Source organism: Rhinoderma darwinii, chromosome 8 (assembly GCF_050947455.1).
Source record: "Rhinoderma darwinii isolate aRhiDar2 chromosome 8, aRhiDar2.hap1, whole genome shotgun sequence".
Lineage (NCBI taxonomy): Eukaryota > Metazoa > Chordata > Amphibia > Anura > Rhinodermatidae > Rhinoderma > Rhinoderma darwinii.
Genome location: NC_134694.1, coordinates 14,428,460 through 14,449,338, shown reverse-complemented (window position 1 = coordinate 14,449,338; position 20,879 = coordinate 14,428,460). Strand labels below are relative to the sequence as shown.

Below are 20,879 nucleotides of genomic sequence, written 5' to 3'. Positions count from 1 at the left end.
TACAATCCTGGGGGGCTGATAGGAATTGACGAGGGCTGAGGAAAAGGGTAGGGGGTTTAGATTGATCTTACCGCTGACGCACTGGCCGACAGTACGTAATTACGAGGTCGGGTCTCCTGAAAATCAGGCAAAGCCTGCGGGGAACAGAGCTCATGTCATGCAGGGAGAACATGAATGTGAAAACAGAAGCACACAAAGTAAAGAAAATAAAAATCAACATGGACGGGCAAAGAGCAGTGACAACAAGGGGCCCAGGCCCCCCCTAGATCCTGGCACAGAATTAGCTATCGGGATATTTTATACATTGCTGACTGTTCCTTGTGTTCTACCTGTCGCAGGACAAGATCAAAAACGACGCACACCCTTCATAAATATGGAGCGTGTCACTTATAGCGGGCGTACGGTGACCCAGTGGACACAAAAGGGGAGGAGCTTTAGCAACAACTAAAATTAAAGCTGGAATCTTATTGGCTGCTACGACCCGTATCTCCATTTTTGCCCTCCTTAGGTTATTTGTGAGACCCAATGGTTCTTATGTATCCAAAATGTCTCAGAGATAAAAAATAAAAAAAATGCCTGAATGCCCATAGCAACCAACCAGAGCTCAGCTATATATGCCCATGTTACAAAAGGCACTCCCATTCATTGTGCTGATCAGCGGGATTGCCAGAGGTTGGACCCCCACGATCAAATATTGATGGGCCATCAAAGCTAAAATCCCGGAGAACCCCTTTTTAGTGACTTTGCCAAAAAGTATCAGTTCTACTAACTGAACCCCAATGTTACAACATAAATCTACTCTGGTCCATTAGTTTCTACACACTACTGCCTACCACATACCCGCTGCCGACACAGTGGGTGCCCCGCGGCATCTCCTTCCATATAGAGATTTCTGTCCAGTTAATTAGTTGCGATGCAGAATTTCAAAGCGGAAAGTAGAGAGGCCAGCGACATGCAGAAGAAGGAGAGGTGCACGACACAGGGAAACGGAAACGCCACAGAAGGTAGGAGGTGGGGATCCCAGTGCAGACTGTAATACCAATGCCAGCCTTCAGACATGGGTGTGATTAACACACGTGTGATTGGCAATACCAACTTAAATGAAGTACATAGCGACATGGCTGCAGGTGTTACATCATCATTGAGACGTGAGGTGCCGAGTGCCGCATTGTCATCCTACAGAATGAATCTTTGCCCATCTTCAAATCCATCACCCCACAATTAGGTTTCTTTATTCAATGATAGTCCAGGCTACCTTTCGTGTGCCTATGTCGACTCCCAATGACAACTCTTTCACCCTTGTGCTCTGGCCATTCAGTGTTGTCATAGGGATGCCGTTAACCCAAATCTGTAAATCCTCAATGCCAGAATTACGGCCATGTTTGATACTTCTATTTCAGAATCTAGGCATGCGACAAAACTGCCCGATACGTAACAGAATGCCATCTTGAATTTCATTGTGGTCACGAATACAAAAAATAAATAAATGGGCAAAACCCCTAATAGAATCGGGATAACCCCAGGATTAACAGAATGGGATAATACATATATTGTAAATATAATATATTTGATTAGCGCATCGTGCAAAATCAGATGTAGCAGTGCTAATTCAGCACTGAATGAACAGCAGAGTTTGTCACTTGGCATCACTCAATGTTATAATGTTCAAGCTGTTTCTATAGGACTGCGGGTAAATTAAAATGATGCCCGAACTAAAACAGCTCAAGGAAGTCAGCTCTGCTACATCTGTATTCAAATCTAGCTTCAATATATATTTAATAAAATTGGAATTAACCCATTACACATTAAATTGAGGCTGGATCCATCAAATCTTTAGCAGCCGATGCCAACCACGAATGGCCAGATGTAGCAGTGCTGACTTTATAAGTAAACTGTATATTTTGTCCGCAGTGAGAGCTCAAATCATTAACATAACTCCGCAGGTTTACCTGCAATCCCATAACACAAAAAAATACATCATGCGATCAAAGCACACTGCGCCAAATAAACTCAGCTCTGCTACATCTGTCAAGCTAATACAAGCAAATGGAAGAGCCGTGTATGTTGGATAAATATGCCGGATGGGTATATTGTATATTAATGTATTGCTATGATTGGAACAAATGTTTTAAATACTGAGCGAATGGGTACAAAGGTGCTCACTTAATGCCCCCTCACCCAAAAAAAAAAAAAAATGTCCTCTCTCTATTGAGCATTGCTGGGAAGAGTCATGGGACACTTCCCTGCAGCAATGACTCCTTAGGGTTGTTTAAACAAGCACCAATGGACGATGCAGCTCGATCAGCGCTCGTTTGCTCCATTTACAAAGAGCAATGATCAGTCATGTACGGGGACAAAATGATCACTCGTCCCCATACATTTCCATCATGTCGGCAGCACGTCCCCCCGTTTACATCGGTAGATGTGCTGCCCACTAGGGCAACGATCTGGAACAAGTGTTCGTTCATCTGATCATTGGCCCGTGTAAAGGCTACGTAAACCTTTGCAGGGCATTTTTTATAAATAGATCAGTGTGTTTGGTGTAACTTTATAATGAGTTTTTATTAAAAATTCGTTTTACTTTTTGAGATACAGCTGCTCTATATTCTCTATACAAAGCAGCTGTATCAAACGCTAAATCCACAGGATCCACCTGTAATCTAACACATCTAAATTCATAAATAAATAAAAAAATGCCCTGCAAAGGTTTACATAGCCTTTAAGGTCTAGATCACATCTTGCAGCCCCAGGGTTGGTACTATTAAGGGAGTACAATTGTGCCCAGTAAAGGTCCTTTTACACCGGCAGACAATAGGCCGGTGCAGCGAGCGCCAATCAGTGAAACACCATTAATCGGCACTTGTCACACGGAGCTATGGATGGGAAGGAGCGGTCGTTACTCTGATCCCTCATCCCCATACATCATCATCATCATGACAACGATAATATTTCACTTTTTTAAAACGATACGACCAGCAGATGATCGTTCCCCTGTTTATATCGGGAACGAGCGTTATATGAACGCTTGTCTGCCCAATAATCGCCCAGTGTAAAACCCCCTTAATTCAGTTGTGATAAGACACGATACAATAACTGTGTAATATTATAATCCATTCATAAAGATAATCTGGTTGTGCAACAGATTTTATTACCATAGACTCAGATTATGGGCAAGAACACTTATCATTGGTCGTACTGACTGTCAGCGATGAGACGACCCCTTTTAACCTGCCATAGATAATCCAATCTTTGCTGCGGCCACACGAGACCCTCAACAAACAGCGGATTTTGTCGAAGGGGAAATGGAACTGCCGCAGGTAAAAGTAGTATTACATAACCGTCATTTAGAGGAGTCTGCCCGAGCGAATGGCTCTCTCCATTCATAGAGGGGGTCCCAACAAGGTGATCCCCCCCCACTATGACACCCAAATAAGTGGGGTTGTCCTAATGTGACACCCCCTACAAAGGCTGCAGTGATAATTCGCTCGGTTTTGAATTTCTACATGACAACAGAAGTCTCACATTTTCTTCCGCACCTTGACCCCCCAATCCTACAAGCGCTCCCACTAAGTCAATTACAAGGACAGTGGAAAATAAAGTTTACAGATGAACAGAAAGAAGCAAAAAAAAAAAAAGAAGTCACAGCAATGACCTCAGCAACAAATACTCACATCGCCCTCCAGCTGAGCCCATTACAAAAAAAAAACACAACAGAAAACAAAAACACCACAAGGTTAGTGAGGGTCGAACAGAACAGAACAAAGGGAGGACGTTAATAGCAGCCAAACACGGCACCCCAGAAAGTAGTAGAAAGATGGCGATGGTGATATTGGTACAAAAAGATCTGTAATGATCGTCTGATGAGATCACGTTCATGAGCCGGTGCCGTTTATAATGGAACAGACACAACGCAATGATAAATTAGAAGAGCTCTCACCACCAATATCCTACTAGAAGCCCCTTATAACCCAAAGTTTTAGTAAAGAAAAAAAAAGTAAGAGTGGGGTGAATATGTAGAAACGTGTCAACTGGAAGGAGTAAATGGAAAGATGGCCGCCTTTATCCCCCGGATATGCATGCACCCCCCTCATGTAGTAACAAGGGTATCAGACAGGACATTACCGCTGCTTTTGCCTCTGCTGCTTTAGCCTTCTTCAGTCGTGCTTTACAGGCATCGAGATCCAAGCGGCGGTTCTGCAGTATCCGCCTCTCCTTCTGTAAAGAGGTAAAACGCGTATGTGAATATGTATTACAAAACAAATAGTGTGTGATGAACAACATTATATAAAATAAGGGGCTCGGGATATTTGAAGAGGATCTGTCAGCTCTCCTGCTTTAGTATTCCCATCAAATAACGTTGGAGAAACTTTTCTTAGAACTTTGCATTGTGCCGTCCCTCTATTATTCCTCCTTGAAATGTATGAAAATTTAACAACTGGGTGTTACTATTCTCCTTGTCAATGGCGTCCCTGGTGTGAGGAGAGCGGACCGGTCTTCTTTGAAGCAGATATCCCCCAGCCTGTAAAGTTACCATGATTCTATAGGGCAGCTCCTTTAAAATTATACTATGGAAGTGCATTATCAGCAATTCTCTCATATAGGTTTCTCATACCCGCCATGAACAAATATAGCAGGAAAACTGAAGGGTACATCATATTCCCTTGAGTGGCATCAGCAAAATATAGGTGCTGTTTACAGAGCCTGTATTCTTTGAATAGAGTAATCAGAGGGGATGTTAAAAGTGCAACATCGCTTTGTCAAATCATTTAAAAGAACACAGGCTCCATAAACAGCACCTGAAATTGTGGATGGTTTCTTCTATGTTCTGTTACTGAAATGCGTTAGTCAGTGGCTGATCCCCATAGCTCCGTTATTGGCATCCACTTGGGGCCCGAGACTCCCATGGCCACCCAAAGACCACATCGTAGTTTTGTCACGTTTTTGCCACGAATCATGGCAAAAACCACGACAAAACTGAAGGCTCCTGGACTCAATTGTAATGGATATCGCTGGCAAGGCAACCATCAGTTCCCTGCCACGCTAATCTACCTTTTTTTTGAGATGCAGTCTGCGTGATGACGTCATCGTGCCTCTTGCATTGCTCTGCTGGCTGCGGCCTGGTCAGATGAGACCAGGCCTTCATCTTCGAAGAGGGCGGCGGTAGATCGGGGTCAGATAAGTGTGACACGAACTACAGGGCATGGCGCTATCTACAAAGGGCACTGTGTATGTGGTGCTTTACTTTACAGCATTTGACAATTATATTCAGGGGCACAGTGTTTGGTACTATTTTATTTAGGGGTGCAGTGTATGGTTATTATATTTAGGGGCACATTGTGTGGCACCATGAGAATTTTATCTTCGTTTATAGGTGTGGAAACGTTGGAAAAAAATAAATAAGTGAGGACCCGAAGACCTCTAAATGTCAAATTCTACAGAAATGGGTGATGGCCGGGAGAAGTAGCCATGAGGTCTGGACCGGATGGAGAAGAAAAGAGGAAATAAACCTACTAGAATCTGAGAAGACGTCACCCGTGAGTCACTGGATTTATAGAGAATGTGTCACCTATCCTAACATGTTTATTATAGGAAATCCTTGTATTCCACATAATGTCTTTGTGCAGTCCAGGACCGATAGACAATCGCATTACCATTTCCCTTGTCAGGTGGATGTGTCCCTGCACAGTGTGATACGGTCAGCGATGGTTGGAGACTAACAGTATGTAGGGACACAGCCCTTTTAACACCCATTCGTTACTGATTGCACAAAAAGTTTAACAATAGTTACGGCACGGCAGGGCGGCGGCGGAGAAAGGGGGCCCAAGTTTGGCAAACAGCCCAGGGTCTACTTAATCCGCAACTGACATTAATAATTCATTTTTGGGGGTAAATTAAGTAAATTTCAAATTTTGCCTTCAGCATTCAATAATCCAGAATATTTAGCCACATTGCACGGTTCAATGATCACTTACAGAAATGGTTCTCCAATCTCCCTCCAGAAAGTTGCGCAGAGGAGTCAGGAAGTTAATAGAGGACGAATGGATGAAGTCTCGTTCTGCGATCCCCAGACGTTTCTGCGTCTCCCCGACTTTGATAAGTGTTTGCCCTGAGAATAAGAGAGAACAATGTACAATTAGGTTGGTGGGAGAGAGGAGTCATGGAATCAGATTAAAAGCCAGTCAAGCGCACGGAGAGAACACAGACATAGCCTGCCCACGGGCTCCAATTACAGCCCCATCAGTCATATCAACCTGGCAGCGAGAACTGGCAACACGTAGGATGTCACGAGACGAGGACATCTGGGAAATGTGCCTGGTGTGGAAAGACTGGCAGCTATTTATTTTCCAGCTCGGCCTGTGAGCCAGAACCATTACACTAAATTTTTTAGAGAGAAGACCTCTATAGACAAGAAACATCAGAAATGCTCTATTAGACAGGTCCATGGGGGTGAAATATCAGCCACAAATTTGTAGGTAAAGGGTTCTCAGAACTTGAGATGTGTGACGTAATGTAGGGATTAGTCTGGGTGCCCGGTCAAAAACACCACAAGACTAAACTACAGTCAGCCGGAGATGGATGATCGGAAAGTGATAGATTACATTCAACTGCAGACTAAATGGAAATAATTTAGATAAAGCGTTCCAATTTCCCCCAAGTGTCTTTTATATGGGGCGTCAAACTTCACGTCACAGATTCACCTATGACAAATCCGATGTGAATTATTCCCGAAAATCTGTGCACGAAATCCGCCTCGGACACTAGGCTTTTCAGCGCCGAATACACACTTATAATGAACATTCTGTCGATTTAAAAACCTGCAGAACGTTCAATATTCCGCATGGATATTTTCCTGAGGGCGTGAATGGGGTGCGATGTAGGAGGGGGTGACTGATCCAGTGTCTTAGGCAACCGTTCGAGACCAGAGGGCTTGCGGCAGCATCCAGTTCATTGGAGGTACACTTTAATCAACAGAGCTCTATGGATGTGCGACAAGGCTTACATATTAAAGGGGTTATCCCCACTTGAGACAGTTCGGGGGACCCAGAGGTAGGACCCCACCTATCAGACATTTATGGCATATGTTGAAATGTCATAAATATCTCTAGCTGGAAAACCTCTTTAAAGAATTACGTCAGCAATTTGCGAATATACTTAGATTATGGGATTCTCTCCATTCAGGAGTAAGGGTATCCGATAATACAGCAGAGTATTGATCTGCCATTGACATGCCGCCTTTTACAGCAGTCTGTATTCTGACTGATTTCTAGGTCACTGCGCCATCATCACAACCCACCCACTCATAACAGGAGGGATTGTGAGAAGAGCGGTATATTAGGAAACGTACAAGGGCGGCTCCCCAAATGTGATCATACTCTATTCTTACCAGGTGATAAGTACCTTTAGTCACCGAGCGCTTTCTAGTGTTTTTTTTCCCCTTTAATATATGTCGTCTGTAGGAACGCCGTCTTGTGTGAAGCACAATCTTAAAATATACTTGACACTGAATACATCAAATACCGGTGTTCTGTCATTTGTGCAGAGCAGGGAAGTCATTGTCTCACGTTATAGATTTATATGTGGATATAATGTGATTAGATTTTAATAGGACTTATATTATATCATTTGCTTCTATGGGGGTGACTGGCACACAATATTATCATCAACATCTAAGTAAATTAGACTCCAAGGAATCCCAAACTGTAGGGATCCCTTGCTCTACCTGGCGCATCATGGGAATGGTTAAAGGGGTTTTTCTCATCACAGAAAATCCCTTTCATATTGGACTCACCGCAGCGGTCCGCTGATCTCCACGTGACCAGCTCCTAGCACCTCGCAAACAGCCGACTTTTCTAGGGAAATATTACGCTCTCCAGTTCTTTCATACAACTCACCATAAGGAGAGCTAGATCCAAAGTCATTGGCCGCTTCAGTCATGTACTGGCCCAATAACTCCCCATTAGTCCCCCGAGAGGGAATCTTTCGATCCAATTTTTCATATAAAAACTCTTCTACTCGAGCACCTACAGAAACGACAATGTACAACGTGTCATACTAGATATTCTTCAAATTTTTTATTTTTTTTGTGCATTCATAATATTTCCTACTCATCTACGCACTAGGATTGGGCTGCAGAAGGACCTCGGTCTGACGCAAGATCTTCTCGGTCCAGTTTTTTGTTATGTCCGCTCTGGACAAGAGGTTCTCAAAGTGAGCGTCCAACTCGGTCTTCTCTGCTTGGCCCAATTTTTCCTCTGTAAACTGAAAAAAATAAAAATAAATCAGGCCTCATTCAAAAATCTGAATTTTAGTCCATTATAGTGTCTTTGTACAATAAATTATCGAAAACCACATCTCTGAAAGAAGATGGTACTTTCTTACTACCAGTCAATCCAGAATCAGACAAATGTACCCTCCACTTTTAGCGGTCTTCTGACATATAAGATGATAGTATCGGTAGGGGGTCCTGAGCTGGGACTTGCGCCAACCATTAGACTGAAGGAGCCCATAGCACTATGCTAAGTTTTAGGCTCCGTTAGCTTCTAGCCTGGAGATCTCCATAAGCTATGGAAACAAAAAAATCCATTGATCTAAATGAAACTGTAATAAGCAGAGCCGAACAGTCCCCTTTGTCTAGTGTGCAGCTTTTCACCGGTGTGATCTTCTACCATGTCTCAATGAGGTGTCAGATATCTGAAAGATTTCCTTAAAAGGGGTTATCCTATGAATCATTTTCATACCAAAAGTACAGAAATGTTATTCATAGCAGTTTTAAAGTAATTTTAAGTCTTTCTAGCACAAGAAAGGCATTTGTATATATATATATATATATATATATATATATATATATATATATATAGGTCTCCTTTGTCACTGCTGCTAGAAGAGGAGCTTTGAGCAGAATCAGACTCCTTCCCCCTCTGGCAGTTGACAGTTTCTCATCTAACTTACCCCGCAGATCGGTAACGAAAGATCCAGAGTAGTAAATGTATATACTGTGGGACATCTACAGCACGTACTTCCTTAGAAACCAATACAAATATAACGAAACAAAACAATAGAGACTGAGCCGGCATGTAAAGGGTTAATATCTGCTGTCAGGATGCAGAGATTAAAAGTCGTAACAAGAGGAGAAGAAACGGAGTCTCCTCCGCTGTACTGCCATGCTGCTACAGAGGCTGCGCTCCTTCCCTGACAAGCTGAACAGAAGGAGTCTCCTCCGCTATACTGCCATGCTACTGCAGAGGCTCGGCTCCTTCCTTGTAAAGCTGAACAGAAGGAGTCTCCTCGTGCTATACGGACATGCTACTGCAGAGGCTTTGCTCCTTCCCTGACAAGCAAGACGATAAGCTATTCCTATTGGTTGCTCTGCAGTGAACATGATGCAGAGAAGTGGCTGTGGGGAGAGTGACTGATCATTCGTGTCCACAAGCACTCATCACATTAGGTGGACGTACACATTGCTATACAATTTGAACACCAGGCGGCGCCATACTATAAGTAAATGTCATAAATCTTCACGAACATCGTTCATTTATTTTTTTTTTATCTATGCACTGAATACGATATTTAAAGGTGGGTCAATCCCTTTAAAAAATGAAAGCACTGGGTACTAAAATTAGCCATTTACTTAACCATTGTTTTCATCCCGAATTCCCTTATGAAGTGATTCTCTGGACATAAGCCATTAGGTATCGGACAGTAAAGACAATAAAGTTCTAATGTGTATGAACCATGGGCCTCATTATACAGCTATCTGCTCCAGAATTCAGTCATTATGTATCTCCCTGTATTTGCTAGATCACTATTCAAGTCAGCATTCTTGGCGTGGTTGGCATGCTAAGAAAATTGGTAGGGAACCCCACTGTACATATCATCTGACCGAGTGCTGGAGTAGGTACAAGCCATGTACTGCCCCTCAATTAGAGTTTCAGGGGACTGTATAGTGAGCGCACTTAGCATCCCCGTTTTTTTATGGTAGCACTTAGAGGACCTTTCATCTCTCCTGACATTTCAGTTTTAGTAAATACTTGTATTCCCCATGAAATAGATCTTTCCATTGTGTCATTCCTCTATTATTCCTCCTGGAAACATATGAACAAATTGATAACTGGGCATCACCATTCCCCTTATCATTAGGTTGTGTCCCTACACAATGCCACTGTCAGACTCTGTAGAGACATTAACAAGGAAAATGTTACCACCAAGTTATCAATTTAGTTATACACTTACAGGAAGAATAACAGAATGGCACAATGCAGAGCTCTTTAAATGTCAAGCTTTACAGAATTGTGCAAACTGTATTCGGTCCCTAAAACGAAGTCCAAAAATCTGTTTGCACATACGTACCCCGTGAAGTATTGTACATTGTATAATTGAAAACAACCAAAGGAAAGCAATAAGTGGATCCTCATATTGCCCCAATCAATAAGAGCAGTGAGGATAATAAAATGCAGATTTATATATCCAGACCATCAATACTGGCTGCCTTGTAAGAGCTTAGAAGCATTTTTAAAGTAGCTATGATATGGTTTTATTTATGCAATGCAGACAGCCAGCCCTCCGTAGCATTACCATGCAGAATAATGACTCAGACGCTCGGGCCTGGCTCCCTGTTTCAGACAGAACCATCCGACCCTTACAGATGATCAGGGGAATCAATTCTGCACCAGATGACAATTGACAGATTCCCGTCCACCTGCAGGGATAATAAACGTTTCTACGTCTGTTCACGCTGTCCAGATCCTTTGACCTGTTTTCCTGCTGCCGTACAGATAAATAATGCAATAGCACACACCTAAAGCCCCTGCTTCAAGCATCCAGTGGGACCCGGCATCAATTATTCATAGGTGCTTAGGTTTCCAATGGTCAATTTATAGAGGGAACTGTAGAACTTCTGAAGAACTACAAACTTTGCCTGGGGGATGGAAACACAAACAGAGGCCAAAACCCAAGGGACACAATTAAAAATGTTATATAGTGTGTGTACACAGGAATATGTACCACAATGGCAGATACAGAAGAGTGGGATCCAAAAAAATCCCAGGAGGAAGAAACATTAAATATCACTGAAATGTCTGCTGAGAAGTGATCTCTATAGAACAGGAAGGATCAGTCTATTATGAATGGTGGATGCGGTGTTATAGAGGTGTCACCGTTCATTGTAATCCTGCCTGTGATGATAATGAGATGACTGCTGAGAAGTGATCTCTACAGAACAGAAAAGGATCAAGGTCCTCTTACACGGCCTGTCCTGGGCCATGTAAACGAGCGCCAATCAACAAGACAGCTTGTTGATCGGCACTCATTTGCTCCTTTCACAAGGAGCTAGTATGGGGACGAGCCCTCGTTACTCCGATCCCTCATCCCCATACATTATCAACATGTCGGCAGCACGTCTCAGTTTTCCAGACAACGATAATATTTTACTTCTCTAAAATGATACGATCAGAATATGAATGTGCGTTTGCTCATTCATCTGCTGATCGCTGCCCTGTTTACACAGCGCATTTATCGGCAGCGAGTGTTCTATGAACGATCGTTTTCCCGATAATTAGCCCGTGTAAAAGGGCCTTCAGTCTATTGTCAATGGTGAATCCTGTGTTATCTATCTAGAGGTGTTACCTGACATTGTAACCCTACCTGTGATGATATTGTGATCTCGGCTGAGAAGTGATCTCTACAGAACAGGAAGGGTCAGTCTATTATTAGGATCAGTGGCCAGAGTGAAAACTTCAATATTTAATTTTTAATAAAGATGACATAGAAAATAAAAATGAAACAAAAATCCTTAAACAATATAAAAACTGGATTTGAATAGGCCAATTTCTGATGACAGATTCACTATAAGAGCAATAACCATTGGCATCAATCGATTCACACCGTCACAGACTCTTTAAAATATTACGATTCCTAGATACTGTACCAGTTTTTCAATGCTACATTAGAGTCTAACGTATACTACATAGACCAAAACATCACTGCATGATCAAGTATACTGTATATCTATGAGGATTTTGAATGGTCCCTAGCTTTGACCCCAAAAGTCAACATTCCTTGCTTGGAGATGTCCAGTGCACACCCATCCTTCAGGGATGACTAGTGGGCCCTTCTTTGAGGGAGGAGTAGTCTCTGAATTACCCGCTTTCCCTTCGGGAACAACAAGGGCCAGTGTGCCCGTGCTCAGTAGCAAAGCGGGCCAGTGGGCCTTTTCTGCCCCATGTATAGATAGGATCCAGTGTTTAGGATCTGCAAGGGCTGGTGCTCCTACCAGGTATCTGAAGATGAAGAGGGCTAGTACCTCCCGTCAAATGTTTAGGGGCAAAGAGGTTTGGTGTCCCCCAACGTCCGTTAAGATGCAGAAAATGTGCCCGTTAGCAAAATGCCAGCAAAGTGAATTTTCACAGATTTGCTCATCTATAATCTTACATATAAAGCGAGACCCATTCTCTGCTTTAAGGGCTTATCCACCTACACGCCAGCTACTCAGTGCCTTTACTAACCCTTCTTTAACCTGGCAACAGAAGCGAGAAGAGATTAAGGAGACTTATGTCACATAGCCGGAATTTCTGCAAAACATTTTGGAAAGGTTCCCGAACACCATGCTGTGGGTTGTTGCTACAAATATGAGAACGGTCGGCTGGAAAGTAATGATATAAAGAACAATGAACAGATGCCTGGAGGGACGTCAAGATAAATGTTACACGGTTTAGATTAGTAAGTTCTTCAACTTAAAGGAACCACATTAATAGGGACCAGTTATGGGGAGACTGGAGAAGTTCTACAGAATGCAGGGGGGGTTACCGTCAAGTTTATTTTGATGCCTGGTGGCTAGAATAGAGCTTTTCAAAAATGTTGTCTTCGCTTTGGGTCTTCAGTCTTCTCAATGACATGATGTCTGCGATTGTCCTTATTCCACTGGTCCCGTCAACTCTCCTAAGGATAATGGTCTTTTCAATGAGCCAGGTCTTCTCATAAAGAGGTCCAAAAGGAGTTCAGTTTGGCATTTGTTCAAGTGACAGGAAAGGGCCTGTCCACATCTGCGTCAGGGATATCCGTTGTTCTGCTTAGTCAGAGGAATGCTGGACGCAACGGTTTCATTGCACCACGGACACTACCAGCGGCCGTCAGAACACATTGACTTTAATGGGTTCCGTCGGCTGTCCTTTGGGGTGTTTGTGGTTTTACTGGAAACAGTCGTGCAGCATGCCGCACTATTGTTTCTTGTAATCTCTGCAACGGAGGCCCCGAAGAGAGCATCCAACGCAAATGTGAACAGGCCCTTAGGTATATTCACAATGTGCAGTTTTTGAAGCCACATCTAAGAGTAGATCGTAAAGAGAGGGGAGTATATAGGAAAGTACTTGTACTTCACTTTTTTTTATCCACTCCTGGTTGTGGCTTCAAAAACTGCACTGTGTAAAGATGCCCTCGATTTGGTCAATGATCACTTATTCTTTCTGTGATGCATTCAGCATCCACCGTCGTCCATCGTCACCATCAAGCTCCATCACAGACCGATAATGGCGGGCAGGAAAAGCAGAGTGTCTGTCATACGATGACAATGTTGTGTGCTCCTCCTGCATCACTCGATGCAGGAAATGCCAAGGAGGCGGCGAGTACATTGGGGATGGGCGATCTGGCTGTAACTGCCTGCTAAGGAAGGGTGGTCCTGCTGTGGCTACTAGGGTAGGGGAAGGGAGAGTGCAGGACACACTCTAGAAGGGATCGGGGGGCACTGCTCCGACTACCGGGAAGCAAAACCTTAAAAGAACACTATAGGCAAAACAGATACATTGTGTTATGTCTAGAGCAAGGACTGAGGGGGCAGTGCATGACTCCAAAGAAAGGATCCCCAAGTCACGCAGTATCCCAAATTTACCGCACTGTGTGAATAAACACGAAGATTTATCTAAGCCTGCTCTCAGATGCCCCTTTTCCCAGCTGTATTTTATAACTTGGATGGTAATTTTAAATTAAAACTACTATGGGCTCTTGGCAATGTTTTAGCCACGAGACCTCTCTCTTACTCAAACGTACGCCTGGTTGAACACAAAGCTCACAAATCCATCCGAAGGAGTTCAAGAACACATCATGACATGGAATCGGCAGAATACAAGCTCACGTAATTGGCTCCTGTATGATCATTATCGAAAAGTCCCCTACTGTAAAGGGTGTAATTCCTATAATAAAAAAAAAAAAATCCTCATAGGCCCATGAGTCATTTCATTGTCAAATTGTTAATATTCTATTATTCTTAGTTGTATCCGTTTTTAGGAAAAGCTGGGTGAAAACCAATATGGCCACCACCACAGCTCCCTCAAGGGTCCCTCAGCCTTAAAGTGACAGTCCCTCTCAGGAGCAAGCGGCATCTTCCACCAGAATAAAGCATGAGGTGCAGCGTCAGCGAGGGCAGTCTTGTTACCAAGGCATCGATGCAACCCCCAAAGCTTCTCCTACAGTGCGGCTTTGAGCGTTACACAGGTGCCACGGCAACTCGACCGCCCTGCCGGACGCTGCATCTCTTACCGTTGCGTGCAAATTTCAGAGGAAGAAGCAGCTCATCCTTCTTGAGTGTCAGTTTAAAGCCAAATCTACGATGGTACAGACACATAATCGCAGATATGCCATTTGGGAATCTTGGGTCTCTTTAAAAATGCTCCAAAGAGTGTGATTTGAGTTAATTGGATTATTTATGATGGTTCGGACAGGAACATGTAGATCTTGTGACACAGCCTGCAACCCTTCATTATAGGCATTGTTCTATTATGTTCTTACCCCTATAACACAGAGAAACGTAGGAAGTCCCAGAAGGAAGAGTTCTGCCCCTTTAAGGCGCCGTCATCACTTTACAGATCAGATGTTTACTGCAGACTGAGTGTTTCTTGTATAAATCCTTCCTGACCCATAACTCAAATACCAGTGTTGCACAAATCCAGCCACAATTTCCAAGCTTAAAGCTTCTAAAACTGAAAAGTATATTATGTAGGACTCACTAAAAGCACTGACTGCACCAGATTATCCCACGCTCTAAAAGTAGTGCAGAGAACGACAATTATTTGTGAACCATTAAATAAACACATATTGTATCATTGCATTAAAAAAATAGTTATTTTATAAACAGTCTTACTAAGCCCTTATTCACACGACAGGGTTTCCCGGCCGGGTGACGGCCGTTCATAAAATGGCCGTCACAGGAACAATAGACCCTTAATGGGGCTATTCGCACGACCGATTTTTTGACGGCCCGGGAAACCTGGCTGTCAAAAAATGGGACATGCCCTATTTTTGGTTGTTTACCCAGCCGCCCGGCTCCCATAGTAGTCTATGGGGCCGGGTAATACACGGCCATCACCGGAATGTGTCCCGAGTGATGGCCATGTATTCCGTCGCTCGCGCTCTCTCTCCTCCTCACAGTGCATGTGAGGAGGAGGAGGGTCTTTTTTTTGCTCCCTGTAGGAGTCGGAATCCCCAATCCCCGGCCGGGGATTCCACTACAGGAGAAGATTGTGACTACACTGTCCATATATGGACACAGCGACGTCACTCACTTCTGAAGGGGAATCCCCGACCCTGTGGCCAGGAATTCCTCTCCAGGAGAAGTCAGTGACTACACTGTCCATATATGGATATTGAAGTCAGTGACTTCTCCTGGAAAGGGGGGGGGGGGTGCAACCTACAGGGGGCTGTGTGGCATTACCTACGGGGATCTTGGTGGCATTACCTACAGAGGGGTGTGTGTGGCAACAATGTTAACTGAAATTCATCTGATTTTAAAAATGGACAGGAAAAAAAACCAGATGCAAAATGGGTCAAAAATCGGCCGTTAAAAACGGAAACACGGCCCGGAACGGATGCAAATCGGCCAACACTCAGACCCTGTCGTGTGAATAAGGCCTTACTAAATAATATTTGGTGTTTTCACCTAGACCCTAAAGTAAAGAAAAAAATAATAATTATATGTGCGCACACACACACACACACACACACACACACACACACACACACACACACACACACACACACACACACACACTCTACCAGGAGCCACCCAGTAGATCCCCCTCCCTCCAGTGCTAGAGCATGTGAATAAATACGTTTTTGAAAGCGGAGGGTCTTAGCTGTCTTTGGCTGTAAAGCAGCTTCCTGACACAGAAATCTTTTCCTATTGGTGTGTTCACTGGAGACCATGGTGGATATTAGGAACACCTTATCTGTTGCAAAAGCATCATGGGGAGAAGGGGCTGTCCAACGCACATCTGAATGGGTTGGAGGGCCTGCCTACAGTGCAGTCGGAAAGTCTTCAGACCAAGATTTTCCCTATCATTCTGCACTCAATAACCCATAATGAACAAAAATGATAACAGAATGTTAGTAATCATTGCTAATTTATGGATAAGAAAAAACGAAACACTAGCATTGACAAGTATTCAGACCCTTTACTCAGGACTTAGTTGAAGCACGTTTGGCAGCGATAACAGTCTACTGTCTGCTCAAGCTCTGTCAGGTTGGATGGGGACCGTCGGTGGACATACATTTTCAGGTCTCTCCAGAGATGTTCCATTGGGTTCAAGTCAGGGCTCTGGCTGGGCAACTCAAGGACATTCTGAGTGGTCCCTAAGCCACTCCTGTGTGGTCTTGGCTGTGTGCTTAGGGTCATTGTCTTGTTAGAAGGTGAACCTTTGGCGCAGTCTGAGGTCCAGAACACTCTGGACCAGGTTTTCATTAAGAATATCTTTGAATACTTTGCTCCATTCATCTATTACTCAACCCTGACCAGTCTCCTTGCCCCAGCCACTGAAAAACAACCCCACAGCATGATGCTGCCACCACCATGCTTCACTGTAGGGATGGCATTGGGCAGTCGATGAGCAGTGCATGGTTTCCTCCAGACATGACGCTTAGAATGGAGGTTAAAAAGTTCAATCGTGGTTTCATCAGAGCACAGAATCTTGTTTCTCACAGTCTGAGAGTCCTCCAGTCAGGCTTTCGTGTGTCTTTTACTGAGATGCGCGGCTTCTTTCTGGCCACTCTGCCATAAAGCCCACATTGGTGGAGTGCTGCAGTGATGGTTGACCTTCTGGAAGTTTCTACCATCTGCACACAGGATCTTTGGAGCTCAGCCAGACTGACCATTGGGTTCTTGGTCATCTCTTTTACCAAGACTCTTCTTCCCCGAATTCTTAGTTTGGTGGGGCGGCCAACTCTAGGAAGAGTCCTGGTTGTTCCAAACTTCTTCCAATTAAGAATTATGGAGGCCATTGTGTTCTTGGGAACTTTCAGTGCAGCAGAAATTTTTTTGTACCCTTCTCCAGATCTGTGCCTCCACACAATCCTGTCTCTGAGCTCTACAGGCAGTTCTTTCCTCCTCATGGCTTGGTTTTTGCTCTGATATACATGGTCAGCTGTGAGACTTTATATAGACAGGGGTGTGTCTTTCCAAATCATGTCCAATCAAATGAATTTACCACAGGTGGACTCCAATCAAGGTGTAGAAACATTTCAAACACGATCTAGAGAAATGGGCGGCCCTCAGAGCTAAATGTAAAGTGTCATAGCAAAGGGTCTGAATACTTATGACCATGCGAAGCTGAGTTTTTCCGTTTTATTAAATTTACAAAAAATAATAATTCTGTCTTCACTTTGTCATTATGGGGGTTTGAGTGCAGAATGATGGGGGAAAACTCGATTTATTTTAGCACAAGGCCTCAACAGGATGCAAACGTGAAAAAAGTGAAAGGGTCTGAAGACTTCCCGAATGCACGGCCTTTAAATAAATTGTCATTGTTCCCTTTTCCCACTGAGTTTCTATGGCCAAATTACTACTCTACGACTTCTACTATTAAAGACATTTACATAATATCGTGTATAAACTTTAGGTGTAAAGCACTTTCTTGCAGAAACATTTAGCATCTCTAGGGAACCATACCCACGGGTCCATGCCTAATGACTGGCACACCCTCCTAAATAAACAGCAATATATCATGATAAAAGTATCGCTATGCACTTGCCAGACTCCCTCACTAATGCCCATAGAACATAGTACAGCGCTCAGCTATCTCCAACAGTCCCATAGAAAATGAATGGAGCGGAGCCGGCATGCGCGACCACCACTCCATTCATTTAGGTGACTCGGGACCTCCGTTCTCTTGGTCGTGGGGGTCCAAACGGTGGTAAAAGGTAAATATGTGGCCAACCAATAGCAAACGTCGAGGAGCATTGGGATTTGTCTGGGTCTTGGCCCCCACTCAGACAACAGGGGATAGTAGCTTCAGGTTAGCTTGAGCATTTCTTAAAATAAAGGGATTGTCCAGGATTAGAAAAACATGACTTATTTTTTCCAAAAAATAAGCGCTGCACCTGTCGATGGGTAGGGTCTATTGCTGCTCAGCTTCATTAAAGTGAATAGGGTTCGGCTGCAATACCACACACAACCTGTGGACAGGTGTGGCAATGTTTTTGGAAGAGCTCCTGTACAACCCCTTTAAGGCCGGGGCTACAAAATGAGATGTGGTTCATGAAAGGGTAGAATGTCACACTATGGTATTACATTTCTTTGCAGCCCACAGTATTGCATGAAAATGTGGGCCTCTTACTGCTTTCTAAGGGCTATAGTTATTATGTGTGTTTACAAAGCAGGGTCACCATGCCCAATGCACCAGCTCCAAAAAGTTCACCCGACACAAACCGAGTAGGAGCATATGACTACAATGATGACATCAACACCTCGCTAACTAGATATACAGCATGGAGTGATGAATATTTCATAGCAGCCGTCCTCCCCAGGATCCTTCTTCCAATCTCAATAAGACAGTGAGATCTTATCAAACAGACGACAGCCGCACATATTATTAGCGGGTTCACAACGTCCAGAAGTTTGGCGTTCACCTGCGGCCACAGCTCAATGATCAGTGCATTGTTATTACACAGAAACCCAAGGGAGTGTGACTGTCACTAGAGAGCTGCGACTAGCGCAGCTTAACCCTTTAGTCGCTGTGAACTGTGACAAAGTTAGAGGTACACCACTAAGCATTCTTTACACCCCAAATAATATGTAGAAATGGCTAAAATTTGAGTTTATAGCAGGCCTGGATAAATTCAATGCAGCAGCCCCCCCACTAGTCATAGCAGCCCACCTACTAGACTTCACAATAACAGTCATAAGAAAGCTTCCACACAGCCCCTCTTGCCATAAGTCACATTAAAGAGGTTGTCCAGGACTAGAAAAACATGACTAAAACAGCACCACGCTTGTCCACAGGTCGTGTGTGGCATTGCAGATCAGCCCCATTTACTTCAAATTGAGCTGAAGTGCAATACCAGACATAACCCACGGACAGGTGTGGCGCTGTTTTTGGAAGAAAGCATCAATTTTTTCAAATCCTGAAACACCCCTTTAAGGCCTCCTCCAGTTCCCGCGATGCGGTCTTGCTGGTAACACAGACCAATGCAGGAGGGGTTCAAAGCAATTCACAGGAACAGTAGTCACCGCTGTCTCTGCCCGGCAGGGGCCTCCGTCACCCGTTCTGCTGGCAGAGATGGAGCTTGGTGCGGTCAGGGAGAACATACAGCTCCACGCAATTGGTACATATATGTCAAATGCGTAAATGGTAATGACCAAAATCTAGTTGCCATGAAAATCTAGAAACTGGGTTTTGTCCAGCCCTATTTTGAGTGGATTACGATTTGGTATATGGCCCGTCCAAAGACTAGGTACAGGCGATAACAAATATGGCAAAGTATATTGGTATTCAATGGATATATGACAGATCTTGGAGGCTGCATACAATAGAAGGCTCCAGTATACGCATGTAAACCTTTAGGTGTCTTTTGACAAGATATGCAGAAGATACGATAGTTTCGGGGTCGGTGAGCGTGTATGTGCATTACAGTCCCATTGATTTCAATGGAAATACCTTCATCATAACTTGGATATGAAAGGGGTTTGGTAAGGCACATTGGTCTCTTTATTTGGGCGATCCACAGAGGTCTCAGCTCAAGTACCCCCACTGATGCCGCCTTCTGCCATGTCTCGATAATATGTCAAAAGATGGCTACAGGCACATATTAAATATAGCCCTATATACAGTACAAATACCATTGCTAGATCAGACTGGCCCACCACAGGATATTCCATTGGGCCTGGATCCTAACATAAGAGGGCCCGGCGGGCACAACGGAGGCCATGAGGTCCGGCAGAGAACAACCCCAGCTGAAGCTGACATTTTAGCGGGTCACTTGCTGCAGAGGGTTTTTTAATTTTTCGGTTATTTTAGGTGGACTCTCCATATTTTTACATTTTAAACAACAATTGTGGCAACCAGAGTGTACAGTATTAGAAGACAACATGGAAAGTAGCAGAGGAGCAAGCGCTACCGCCCCAGAGGAAATGAGATCATGATCACCGGGTGTGATGATGTCACCATCTAGGACATCCTAAAACATGCGTATGAATTTTACAATATTAAAAAGGGTTGTCTTTAGTCTTGCTAGTATTGAGCCAGGGACGACGTCACATGACTACACGGATGCCATGTTACACTATGGACAGGATTCACACATGGCGTGACATTTGTACAGCAACAACCGGTGGCAGAACAGTGATGGATCATATAGGAGTAAACATTTTATATTTTTACTAGGTATTTAAAAAAACACAAAACAACAATTACCTTATTTTATAGTGGGGCTCTACCTCTCAAAAGCCCCCTTTATTACTGGGAAAAGACTACAAAGAGCAGGATCTCACGGTTGATGACCCCACCACATCCATACTGATGCCCATGAGAGTTTTTGAATAGAAGGATGCGCCCGGTCAGCTAAAGTCGGGTTCGGCAATCAGGATCTCCCACAATCAGCAAGGGAACCCAGCATTATATAAA

At 43.8% G+C, this 20,879-nt stretch overlaps 1 protein-coding gene across 10 annotated transcripts in view; it reads right to left on the bottom strand.

Annotated features, from left to right (window-relative positions):
• Positions 1-20,879, bottom strand: part of SH3GLB2 (SH3 domain containing GRB2 like, endophilin B2) — a 43,478-nt gene that overhangs the window by 14,074 nt on the left and 8,525 nt on the right. For 4 of the 10 annotated variants that reach the window (XM_075835211.1, XM_075835212.1, XM_075835213.1 and 1 more), the window contains 6 exons: positions 8,118-8,259; positions 7,893-8,021; positions 5,973-6,106; positions 4,123-4,215; positions 3,672-3,683; positions 72-134 (listed from right to left, as the gene is read on the bottom strand). In XM_075835211.1, the coding sequence (XP_075691326.1) occupies positions 72-134; positions 3,672-3,683; positions 4,123-4,215; positions 5,973-6,106; positions 7,893-8,021; positions 8,118-8,259 (573 nt within the window). The remainder of the gene's footprint in view (positions 1-71; positions 135-3,671; positions 3,684-4,122; positions 4,216-5,972; positions 6,107-7,892; positions 8,022-8,117; positions 8,260-20,879) is intronic. The other 6 variants (XM_075835217.1, XM_075835218.1, XM_075835219.1 and 3 more) reach the window with 2 other exon arrangements.